Source organism: Oncorhynchus gorbuscha, linkage group LG06 (genome assembly GCF_021184085.1).
Source record: "Oncorhynchus gorbuscha isolate QuinsamMale2020 ecotype Even-year linkage group LG06, OgorEven_v1.0, whole genome shotgun sequence".
NCBI lineage: Eukaryota > Metazoa > Chordata > Actinopteri > Salmoniformes > Salmonidae > Oncorhynchus > Oncorhynchus gorbuscha.
The window spans coordinates 79487267-79500799 of NC_060178.1; the positions used below are offsets into that span (position 1 = coordinate 79487267).

At 42.6% G+C, this 13533-nt stretch overlaps 1 protein-coding gene across 1 annotated transcript in view; it reads left to right on the forward strand.

Annotated features, from left to right (window-relative positions):
- Positions 1–13533, forward strand: part of sfrp5 (secreted frizzled-related protein 5) — a 40533-nt gene that overhangs the window by 13498 nt on the left and 13502 nt on the right. Inside the window, exon 2 of the mRNA XM_046354204.1 lies at positions 2646–2723. Coding sequence (XP_046210160.1) covers positions 2646–2723 — 78 coding nt within the window. The remainder of the gene's footprint in view (positions 1–2645; positions 2724–13533) is intronic.

Consider the following 13533-nt stretch of genomic DNA (forward strand, 5'->3'; position numbering starts at 1 on the left):
TAGGTGTTCCTAATGTTCTGTACACTCAGTGTATGTTACAGTGGTAAACATACTATTATTGGCAACCACATCCTTACCTCTGCTGTCTCCCCTCTTGCTCTCTTTCTCTCTTCCCTAAACATTTGCGTGTGGATCAATTAACTAATTTCGGTCTCTATAGGAAATGGCATAAGACAACTGCATAGACATTCTTAATAAAACCATGTGATTTAACACACCCATGTGCACACACACACACACACACACACACACACACACACACACACACACACACACACACACACACACACACACACACACACACACACACACACACACACACACACACACACACACACACACACACACACACACACACACACACACACACACACACACACACACACACACACACACACACACACACACACAGTTAGTTAAACTGAGACGAGAGGCCTAATTTGAGTAATTTGCTTTGCTTTTCCACTGTAGCCTATCAGACTACACTTGTGTTTCACGTTTGGGACATACTGTATGACTGGTTCTCTGCTTCTGCAAACAAAATCACTGTTCATTAAACTTAGCTGTTACTGTAGCCATTTACCTTTTACACACAGACACACAGACACACACGCACACAAACATGAACACAGACACAGATGCACGCACGCACACACACAATCTAAGCCCCAACACACACACACAGTAATGAGAAAAACACACATACGAACACACATGCCACGCCTCAACACCAAAATATACAACTTCTCAAATTAAAACATTTTCTCCAGAGTAATTGCAGTGAAAACATCACTCAAGATCCTGCGCTATATATTCCCTCTTCGGCAAATAACTTCTGACAGGCTGCTTCTAAACAAGTGCTTCAGTCTAGACTAGGGCATAAAACAGCACAGGCTGATCTATATATAGTGCAGTCAGAAAGTATTCAGAACCCTTGACTTTTTCACATTTTATTACGTTACACCTTATTCTAAAATGTATTAAATTGTTTTATTTCCCTCGTCAATCTACACAAAATAATACCATATAATGACAAAGCAAAAACTGGTTACATAAGTATTCAGACTCAGAACTTTGTTGAAGCACCTTTGCCAGCGATTACAGCCTTGAGTCTTCTTGGGTATGACTCTACAAGCATGGCATACCTGTATTTGGGGAGTTTCACCCATTCTTCTCTGCAGATCGGGTTCAAGTCCGGGCTCTGGCTGGGCCACTCAAGGACATCCGAAGCCACTTCTGTGTTGTCTTGGCTGTGTGCTTAGGATTGTTGTCCCGTTGGAAGGTGAACCGTGCCCCCAGTCTGAGGTCCTGAGCACCCTGGAGCAGGTTATCATCAAGGAGCTCTCTGTACTTTGCTCTGTTCATCTTTCCCTTGATCCTGACTAATCTCCCAGTCCCTCCCTCTGAAAAACATCCCCACAGCATGATACTGCCATGCTTCACATGGTGATGGTGCCAGGTTTTTTCTAGACGTGACGCTTGGCATTCAGGCCAAAGAGTTCAATCTTGGTTTCATCAGATCTTTAGGTGCCTTTTGCCAAACTTCAATTGGGCTGTTATGTACCTTTTACTGAGGAGTAGACTCCGTCTGGCCAATTAACTATAAAGGCCTGATTTGTGGAGTGCTGCAGAGATGGTTGTCCTTCTGGAAGGTTCTCCCATCATCATAGAGGAACTCTGGAACTCTGTCAGAGTGACCCATCGGGTTCTTGGTCACTTCCCTGACCAAGGCCCTTCTCTCCCGGTTGCTCAGTTTGGCCGGGCGGCCAACTCTAGGAAGAGTCTTTGTGTTTCCAAACATCTTCCATTTAAGAATGATGGAAACAACTGTGTTCTTGGAGACATTCAATGCTGCAGAAATGTTTTTGTCCAATTCCCCAGATCTGTGCCTCGACACAATCCTGTCTCGGAGCTCTACAGACTATTCCTTCAACCTCATGGCTTGGTTTTTGCTCTGACATACATTGTCAACTGTGGGACCTTATATAGACAGATGTGTGTCTTTCCAAATCATGTCCTATTAACTGAATTTACCAACAGGTGGACTCCACTCAAGGTGTAGAAACATCTCAAGGATGATCAATGGCAACAAGATGCATCTGAGCTCAATTTCAAATATCATAGCAAAGGGTCTGAATAGTTATGTAAATAAGGTATTTCTATTTTTTTGTTTAAATGAATTAGCAAACAATTCTAAAAACCTGTTTTCATCATTTTGGGGTGTTGTTATTATAATGATCCATTTTAGAATAAGGCTGTAACGTAACAAAGTGTGGAAAAGGTAAAGGGGGCGGAATACTTTCCGAATGCACTGTATGAACAAGCTGATTCTCTGCTCTACTGTAGCCTTCTTCTCTCCTTTAGTCCACTCTACTCTACTGTACTCTGGCTGTTGTATATAAGCAACTGCCTACACTAGCTGAAATTAATACATGCATTTTTCAGTAATAATTAATTATATCGTAGCGATCTTAACCCAACACAGAGTTTTGTCGTGAAGAGGTTTGAATGTCTTGGTGTGAAATCCAAGGTGTTGGGCTGAAAGTTAGAAGGTCCAAGGTTCAAGTTCAGGTTGGGACTGCCCTCTACCTTTGCCACAATATCAAATATCAATCATTCTCATCTCTCTCTCTATTTCTTCCCAGCATCTAAAACCTGCCCTCCATGTGACAACGAACTGAAAGCTGACACCATTATGGAACATTACTGTGCCAGTGACTTTGGTAAGTACTACACACACACACACACACACACACACACACACACACACACACACACACACACACACACACACACACACACACACACACACACACACACACACACACACACACACACACACACACACACACACACACACACACACACACACACACACACACACACACACACACACACACACATGCAAACATATGCAAACACACACACAGAAGTGTGACGTGTGATGTGTGTAGTTGGGTCATTCCACCAATTCAGTGCCTTTTGAGAAAAAAGTTTGATTTCGCCTAATTTTTACATTCTGACTACATGTTAAACTTCATAAAAAACACGTTTCCCATCTCAAAGTAATATAGTAAGTGCCTATTAAGTGCCAAATAAAGTTACAGGGTTGGCCGTAACAGGGTTGACAATTTCATCTTAATTCAGCCATAAATCCCCTTGTGACATGGGGAATGGAAGCTTGTTGTGTGCAAAATGTCAAATTGCCAAAAATAGTAGAACCAGCTTTTACTTTATGATTTATTTCACTATTAGATGTTTCATGTTTCTTTTGAAATGCTATATTGGTGCATAATCTTTTCATTTTAAAGGGACGCAAAAGTGGAACGACCCAGTTAGTAACAGGAATGGCTAATGACAGTTTTATATGTGTTTTGATGTTATCACAATTATTCTACAATGTAGAAAACAGTAAAAAAATAAGGAAAAACCCTTGAATGAGTAGGTGTGTGCAAACCTTTGACTGGTACTGTACGTGTAATCAGATCCTCCCCAACGCTGATTACAAATAGGAAAGATACAATAATACAAATGGAAGATCTAGTCAGCAGGTTGTGTTCCAGTTCAGTTTAAGTGCATTTTGAAACAATTTAATGTAAATTGTTAAACAATTTAATCTACTCAATTTGATCCATTTCATATTTTAAATGGTACATTTCAGGCAATGTCCTGATAGTAACGTCCATACAACATAGAGGTCAATGCATGGCTGCAGGAAGATGTTTTGGTTTGGGGGTACTGTTGACCAAAATACAAATACACTACCATTCAAAAGTTTGGTGTCACTTAGAAATGTCCTTGTTTCCGATGAAAATATATATAAAATTAGTTGCAAAATTAATTGGAAATATAGTCAAATAATCCTCCATTTGCAGCAATTACAGCCTTGCAGACCTTTTGACATTCTAGTTGTCAATTTGTTGAGGTAATCTGAAGAGATTTCACCCCATGCTTCCTAAAACACCTCCCACAAATTGGATTGGCTTGATGTTCTTACGTACCGTACCATGAGGTAAAGCTGCTCCCACAACAGCTCAATAGGGTTGAGATCCGACTGTCCTGGCCACTCCATTATAGACAGAATACCAGCTGACTGCTTCTTCCCTAAATAGATCTGGCATAGTTTGGAGCTGTGCTTTGGGTCATTGTCCCGTTGGCGGAGGAAATTGGCTCCAATTTAGCGCCGTCCACAGGGTATGTCATGGCGTTGAAAAATAGAGTGATAGCCTTCCTTCTTTAAGATCCCTTTTACCCTGTACAAATCTCCCACTTTACCACCACCAAAGCACCCCCAGACCATCACATTGCCTCCACCATGCTTGACAGATGGCGTCAAGCATTCCTCCAGCATCTTTTCAATTTTTCTGCGTATCACAAATGTTCTTCTTTGTGATTCGAACAACTCAAACTTAGATTCATTTGTCCATAACACTTTTTTCCAATCTTCCTCTGTCCAGTGTCTGTGTTCTGTTGCCCATCTTAATCTTTTATTTTTATAGGCCAGTCTGAGATATGGCTCTTTCATTGCAACTATGCCTAGAAGGCCAGCATCCTCTTCACTCTCTTCACTGTTGACATTGAGACTGGTGTTATGCGGGTACTATTTAATGAAGCTGCCAGTTGAGGACTTGTGAGGCGTCTGTTTATCAAAGTAGACACTCTAATGTACTTGTCCTCTTGTTCAGTTGTGCACTGGGGCCTCCCATTCCTCTTTCTATTCTGGTTAGAGCCAGTTTGCGCTGTACTGTGAAGGGAGTAGTACACAGCATTGTAGGAGATCTTCAGTTTCTTGACAATTTCTCGCATGGATTAGCCTTAATTTCACAGAACAATAAAAGACTGATGAGTTTCACACACGTTCTTCACACGCTGTGTAGAACTATTCACTGAATGATTATGATAATCATGGACATTGCCCAAGCTGTCCAGATATCTAGTGGCAATCAATCATTGTTCAAAACAAGCAACTAAAGCAAAGATATTCTACGTCTTTCAGGTTTTTGTACATGAGATCACAGAGTACACTATAACCTCTTTTATGTATCACCCCAAAAGGTAAGATATTACCCAAAATATTATTGCTGTCCATTACTCACAAGTTCATGTGATACCAGCCATACCTTTAATTAATGAGAAGGTACTTCTGGTTGAAGCATGGCGGAACAGTATCATTAATACAATTCCAAGAGAAACACAAAAGAGTGAATGCGTCCCAAATAGAACCCTATTCCCTACATAGTGCATAAAGCCTTATAAACCCAAGTCAAAACCAGAGCACTGTACGCGCATTGCGCTAGCCATATTTTGCAGGTCACTACTTTTTAAAAAGGCAGAAATGCCTTCTGGAATGTAAACTTTCATGTGCCTTAATAACAGACTTGTATGCCATCTGTAAATGCAAATGAAAATGTTAAATTATGAGCCTACTGTAGTTGGTTTAGCCACAGAAAAAGACAGCAATCTTCTCTCTAGCCATGATTGGCTGAGATAATGAGTGGGCTGGACATGCCGAGAGATGAGTTCGGATTGGTCTGCCTTATAGCACGCTTCTGTGTATTTGAGCAGGTAAGTATGTGTAAGTAATCCTGTCTAAGCAGCTTTTTTTATATATCGCATCATATAACAGCATAAGTGTTGCTCACCACTTTCTGGAGGACCGAGTTTTGAAATCAGTGGAATTAGAGTATGATAGCTAAGTAGATGGAGAAAACACCTTTCTCCGAATTACAAGCGTTTATGATGTATATGGGTAAGATAGTCTAGTTAGCTACGGAAGTAACCATTTCAATAGAATGTCACTGCGACAACTGTTGATAGACGTAGCTGGTAAATTCACTTTGGCTATCTACTCCGATTTCAGAGCACGGGTAAAATAGTCTAGCTAGCTACATTTTCAGATATTACACGTTTCTAATTTTGACGAAGGTCGTTTTCATTTCAAGTTAGTGTACTGTTAGCTATCTAGCTAATGTTAGCTGTCTGGCTCGCTAGCTAATGTTACGTGTATGATCTTATTATTTGTATCTCGGAGCCATTTGCTTTACTAGTTATAGCCTAATGTTAGCTAGCTAACATTGAACTTGGTTGGTTAGCTACCTGCAGATTTCTGCAGGGTAGTAACTTCATGAGTTGGGATTATGGCTAATTGTTTACCTAGCTAGCTAGCTAGCTACATGTCTTAACAAAAAGACTCCACTACGCAGGTAACCATTTCAATATAATGTCACTGCGACAACTGTTGATAGATGAAGCTGTTAAATTCGCACTGGCTATCTATGCCAATTTCAGAGCACTCATCCTCAGGCAGACCGACATTAGTTGTAAAAACACTGCCCCTCTGTGTCATTCAAACATACTTTTTATTATGTTTTATTTGTACTTTAAAAAAAACGTTTATCTTTAACAATCATTCTATATCCCACACTGCAACTGCACCCCCACTTGTCTCCTATTCCACATACCAATCCTCAGCTTCCCTCAGCCCATCCCATCCATCTCTGCTGGCCACCCACTTTGGGTTTCAACGCAACACATATATTTGAACTATGCTGTGATGCTTAATGTACAATTCCAATCTATCTAATCGAATAGAATTTACAGATTGCATTTTGAAGATAAATACTTTTACTAAGAGTATTAGTATATTAGTAATTGACTGACCGGTTTCTCCAGATCTCCAAACAGTACTATTTCTAGGGTCAATTTTAGTTCAATGCTATGCATTTTCAGCCATTCCTCAACCTGAGACCAGAAACAGGCTACCTGAGGGCAATACAAAAATAAATGGTCTATTGATTCTGTATCCTCACAACAAAATCTACAGAGTTTCGATGATTTTATGCCCCAAATATTCAACATTTTGTTGGTGGCATGAATTTTCTATAATAATTTTAGCTGAAAAGCATGAAGTCTTGAATCTTGCATTGTCATATATCAACTCAACCTTGTACCATGGAATCGGTACATCAAAAATCTCTTCCCAAATATTTTGCAATCTGTATGGCACAGTTGTCAACATCCTGGTCCTCAAATGAAACTGGTATACTTTCCTGTTTATGCTATTTTTATTCCTCTGCCAGTTTTGATCCTTTATATTGGGGAGACAGACCAGTTCCCCACCTCCTCTCGCTGCCAGCTGCCTCCTCCATTTTTGGGGTAATGCTGTAATCAATTGGTTGTACTCTTGGATTGAGCAGACCTTCCCATATAATTCTGATAATTCCATGAAGGACATAACTCTGTAACGTTGTTTGTCTGTTGAATGAAGAGAGTCAGACCGAAATGCAGCGTGTAGGTTACTCATGACTTTAATGAAATATATCGCGGTACATGAAATAACTGAATAAATACAAAAACAACAAATGGAACGTGAAACCTATTACAGCCTATCTGGTGAACACTACACAGAGACAGGAACAAACACCCACAATACAAAGCGAAATCAGGCTACCTAAATACGGTTCCCAATCGGAGACAACGAGAATCACCTGACTCCAATTGAGAATCGCCTCAGGCAGCCAAGCCTAACTAGACACACCCCTAATCATACACAATCCCAATTAATACAGACCCCAATACGAAACACAACATATAAACCCATGTCACACCCTGGCCTACCCAAACATATACCAAAAACACAAAATACAATGACCAAGGCGTGACAGAACCCCCCCCCCCCCTAAGGTGCGGACTCCCGGTCGCACCTCAAGAGCATAGGGAGGGTCCGGGTGGGCGTCTGTCCATGGTGGCGGTTCTGGCTCGGGACGTGGACCCCACTCCATAAATGTCCTAGTTCCTCCCCTTCACGTCCTGGGATCATCCACCTTCTCCGCCGACCATGGCCTAATAGTCCTCACCCAGATCCCCACATAACTGAAGAGCAGCTCGTGACAGATGGGCAGCTCGGGACAGAGGGGCAGCTCGGGACAGAGTGGCAGCACGGGACAGAGGGGAAGCTCGGGACAGAGGGGCATCTCGGGACAGAGGGGCATCTCAAGACAGAGGGGCAGCCCGGGACAGAGGGGCAGCCCGGGACTGAGGGGCAGCCTGGGACAGAAGCAGCCTGGTTCTAACTGGAAGCCCGGTACAGAGGGGAAGCCCGGTACTGAGGGGAAGCCCGGTACTGAGAGGAAGCTCAGGCAGGTAGTAGGCTCCGGTAAATCCTGGCTGGCTGGTGGAACTGGATGATTCAGGTTGTCTGGCCGATACAGAAGATCTTGGCAGACTGGCACTTCTGGCGGATCCTGGCAGACTGGCGACGCTGGACCGACTGGTGGCGCTGGCGGCGCTGGGCAGACTGGCGGCGTTGGGCAGACTGGGAGCACTGGGCAGACTGGGAGCCCTGGCGGCGCTGGGCAGACTGGGAGCACTGGGCAGACTGGGAGTACTGGGCAGACTGGGAGCACTGGCGGCGCTGGGCAGACTGGGAGCACTGGCCGCGCTGGGCAGACTGGGAGCACTGGCCGCGCTGGACAGACTGGGAGCACTGGCCGCGCTGGGCCGACTGGGAGCACTGGCCGCGCTGGACAGACAGGAGACTCCGGCAGGGCAGGAGAGGAGAAAGGCTCTGGCTGCGCTAAACAGGCGGGAGACTCCGGCAGCGCAGGAGAGGAGAAAAGCTCTGGCTGCGCTAAACAGGCGAGGCGCACTGGAGGCCTGGTGCGTGGTGCTGGAACTGGTGGTACTGGCGCGAGGACACGCACAGGAAGCCTGGTGCGGGGAGCTGCTACCGGAGGACTGGTGTGTAGAGGTGGCTCTGGATAGACCGGACCGTGCAGGCGCACTGTAGCTCTTGAGCACCGAGCCTGCCCAAGCTTACCTGGCTCGATGCCCACTCTAGCCCGGCCAATAGGAAGGGCTGGTATGTGCCGCAGCTGGCTCTGCACCCGCACTGGAAACACCGTGCGCTCCATAGCATAACACGGTGCCTGCCCGGTCTCTATAGCCCAACGGTGAGCACAGGGAGTATGCGCAGGTCTCCTACCTGGCATAACTATTCTCCCTTCTAGCTCCCCCCCAATAATTTTTTGGGGCTGTTTTTCCGGTTTCCAACTGCGTCGCAGTGCTGCCTCCTCATACCTGCGCCTCTCCGCGTCTATTTCATCCTTGGGACGGCGATATTCTCCCGGCTGCGCCCAGGGTCCTTTACCGTGTAATATCATCTCCCAAGACCAGAAGTCCTCATATTGCTGCTCCTCACAATTAACAGGGAGAATAGGCTCAGGTCTGACTCCTGACTCAGCCACTCTCTCTCTGCGCTCTCCCCTGTTACTTTCGGTTTTCTCTCTGCGTCGCAGTGTTTTCCTCTTAGACTCCATTAGCCTGTAGCCCTCTTCGCACTGCTGAAGCGAATCCCAGGCGGGCTCCTGCACTCGCTCTGGGTCGGCCGCCCACCTGTCGATTTCTTCCCACGTAGTATACTCCATGCTTCTGCTGTCCATAACGTCGTCCTTTAGCTCCTGCCAGTTCACACACTGCTCGGTCTGTGAGTGGTGGGTGTTTCTGTAACGTCGTTCGTCTGTTGAATGAAGAGAGTCAGACCGAAATGCAGCGTGTAGGTTACTCATGACTTTAATGAAATATATCGCGGTACATGAAATAACTGAATAAATACAAAAACAACAAACGGAACGTGAAACCTATTACAGCCTATCTTGTGAACACCACACAGAGACAGGAACAAACACCCACAAAATACAACGCGAAATCAGGCTACCTTAATTCGGTTCCCAATCCGAGACAACGAGAATCACCTGACTCCAATTGAGAATCGCCTCAGGCAGCCAAGCCTAACTAGACACACCCCTAATCATACACAATCCCAATTAATACAAACCCCAATACGAAACACAACATATAAACCCATGTCACACCCTGGCCTACCCAAACATATACCAAAAACACAAAATACAATGACCAAGGCGTGACAAACTCTACCATTCCAATTTACAATATAATTTAAAAACAAATTACATTTTACATTTACATTTAAGTCATTTAGCAGACGCTCTTATCCAGAGCGACTTACAAATTGGTGCATTCACCTTATGACATCCAGTGGAACAGCCACTTTACAATAGTGCATCTACATATTTTAAGGGGGGTGAGAAGGATTACTTTATCCTATCCTAGGTATTCCTTAAAGAGGTGGGGTTTCAGGTGTCTCCGGAAGGTGGTGATTGATTCCGCTGTCCTGGCGTCGTGAGGGAGTTTGTTCCACCATTGGGGAGCCAGAGCAGCGAACAGTTTTGACTGGGCTGAGCGGGAACTGTACTTCCTCAGTGGTAGGGAGGCGAGCAGGCCAGAGGTGGATGAACGCAGTGCCCTTATTTGGGTGTAGGGCCTGATCAGAGCCTGGAGGTACTGAGGTGCCGTTCCCCTCACAGCTCCGTAGGCAAGCACCATGGTCTTGTAGCGGATGCGAGCTTCAACTGGAAGCCAGTGGAGAGAGTGGAGGAGCGGGGTGACGTGAGAGAACTTGGGAAGGTTGAACACCAGACGGGCTGCGGCGTTCTGGATGAAATAAATAAATACAGGTTTTATTTTATGAACCAGCACATTTGAGTTCAGCCATAATATTTGTTCTATCTTTTCAGGGGGATGAAGTTGAAATTGTAGTTGAAATTGAAATTGTAGCCAGCTCTGCAATGCTTGTTTGAAAAAGAGAGATACTTTGAAAAAAAAGTATAATTTTCAATTAATCGAAATTAAAACATGGCCATCTGCACAAAGGCAAAAAGGCCATTCTTAAACAATGGATGAGCTTTTCTTAGTAATCTACCTGAGAACCATTTAGGGTTTAGTGCTTTTATATTTAATAATCTCAACCAACACAATTCATATTCTGTCACGAGTCCGACCGAGGGGGGCTTCCATTCCCGGTCGGGTGGCGCTCGGTGGTCGTCGTCACCGGCCTATTAGCTGCCACTGATTGTCTTTCCTCCCCCTCCTTGTATGTTTATTGGTAGCACCTGTTTGTGATGATTAGTTGGACTTCTTTAGACAGCCGGTCCGCCTGTTTGTTGTGCAGGATTAATTATTGTAACCTTCGGCTCTGTAGTAGAGGAACGTGTGTGTGTTCCTGGTCGTGAATTTTCAGTTGTACATTTTCATTCCCCGTGTTTGGGGCCGTTATTATTGTGAGCACCCTGTGGTGCGTTGGTGCATTAAAGAGCACAGCCTTGCACTCTCTGTCTCCTGCATCTGACTCCAAACCCACGACACCCGGAGCATTACATATTCATTATATAGACAGGCACATTTGATTTGGTCTGGTTTAGCGTCCCAGATAAAGCAAAATAAACTGAACTATGACTAAGGAGTTAATCAGGGCAATTTTTCCATAAATAGACAGTTATTTATCTCTCCATGGTTGCAGGATCTTGTCTATTTTTACAAGTTTTCTATTTAAATTCATTGTGGAGAGGTTATTTAAATATTTTGTGATATGAATACCAAGTATGTCTACTTCACATCAGCCCATTTTATAGGTAAACTGCAGGGTAATGTAAAAGTTGTATTTTTTAAAGAATCAATTTGTAAAATTGTACACTTATCATAATGAGGTTTTATTCCAGAGAGCACATAAAAGTCATCTAGATCTCCAATGAGACATTGCAGATGGACACCTTTGTTTTTAAGCCTTGGATTTCTAATCCTCTAAGTTGTTATTGATTCCGATTTCAATAGCTAGCATTTTGATGGCCATAACGATATGGTGACAGCAGACTCCCTGTTTAACTCCTCTTGACAATTCAAAACTCTCTGAGAAGTAGTCATTATTTACTATTTCACGCCTGGGGTTGCTATACGTTATTTTTATCCATTTTATAAGAGAATTACCAAAATTGAGAAATATCCAGGCATTTATAAATAAAATCCAGTCTTACTTTATAAAATGCCTATTCAAAATCCGCTAAAAATTCCAGGCCTGGCTTCTTAGATGTTTCATGATGTTCTATTATTTCTAGTAGTGTTGTATATTATCTCCAATATATTGTCCACGTAAAAAACCTGTCTGATCAGGATGAACAATACCTGGTAAAAACCCTTTTAATTCTGAGTGCTATGCATTTCGCGAGGAGTTTTGCATCACAACATTGAAGTGGAAGGGGCCTCCAGTTTTTTTTAGATAGACTGGGTCTTTATATTTGCATTCTGGGTCTTGTTTAAATAATAATCAGACCTTCCTGCTGAGTACCTGACAGACTACTATTTCTATAGGAGTAGTTAAAACAATCTAACAATCAAGCTTTTAGTATATTAAAAAAAGGGCTTGATATAGACCTCTACCGGTATGCAATCAAGCCCTGGGGTTTTTCCAGACTGAAAGCATTTAATAGCCTCAAAAAGTTATTGCTCTGTAATTTGTCCTTCACACTGATCTTTCTGTACATTTAATAATTTTCCATTTTTTATATTATTTGGAAAGAATTCCTTTCCGTACTCTTCATTCAGTGGGAGAGGATGAGACGGAAAAGAGAACATCTGCCTAAAATAATTATCTTCCTCTTTTAAAATATCATTCGGAGAATCATAGATGACTCCGTCTTCAGTAACGAGTTTCTGCAAATTATTTTTGTTAGCGTTCCTGTATTGGAGATTCAGGAAGAATGTTGTGTTGTTTTCTTCATATTCCATCCAGTTTGCTTTATTTTTGTAATATATTTCATTAGATCGTTCTTGAATAAGTTCCTCAAGTTCTTTTTGTTTTTCCTCTAACTTATTTTGTCTCTGTAACATCGTTTTTTTATTGCTATCTACCTGTACTATTAGTTCATGGAGTTCCCCTGTTTGTCTTGTCTCTTTAGCCAGAAACTGCTTTTTTATTATTGATGAATATTGAAGTGAATGACCCTTTAAGGTACATTTAAAGGTATCCCAAACAATAAGGGGATTTGCTGAACCTATATTATACTGGAAAACTTCAGTTATAAATAATTTTGTTTTAGTTAAAAATAAGTTTCCCTCCAGTAAATTTTGATAAAATTTCCAATATCCCCGTCCACGTGGAAAATCTATAAGAGTTATGTGAATGCCAATTAGATGATGATCCAATCACATTCTGTCCCCTATTATAACTTTTTTCACCTTTGATGGAAGAGAGAAAGAAACAAGAATGTCGTCAAGGCGACTTGCTTGATTAAGTCCCCTCCATCTACGTATATCTCACTAGGTCGGGGTTTTTTAGTCTCCAAATATCCACTATTTCTAATGTGTCCATTATTTGTGATTTCCTTAAGGGCACGGTGATGATAGTTTGTAGAGTGATTACCTTTACGGTCCATTGAGGAACTTAAAACTGTGTTATAATGATATAATGAACTGTAAGTTCAGTCAATTGGAAAAATAGTTTTAGACGAAGTATGGATCATCCTGATTTGGACCATATAGATTAATGAGCCAGATCTATTTTGATATTTGAGTTTCCTGTGAACAGTATATGTTATATTACTTTTCTTTAAGCCATGTAAAGACTGATCTTCTTTTTTATAATCTGCTGAACCGTTACAATTATAAATGGCTATACTTATT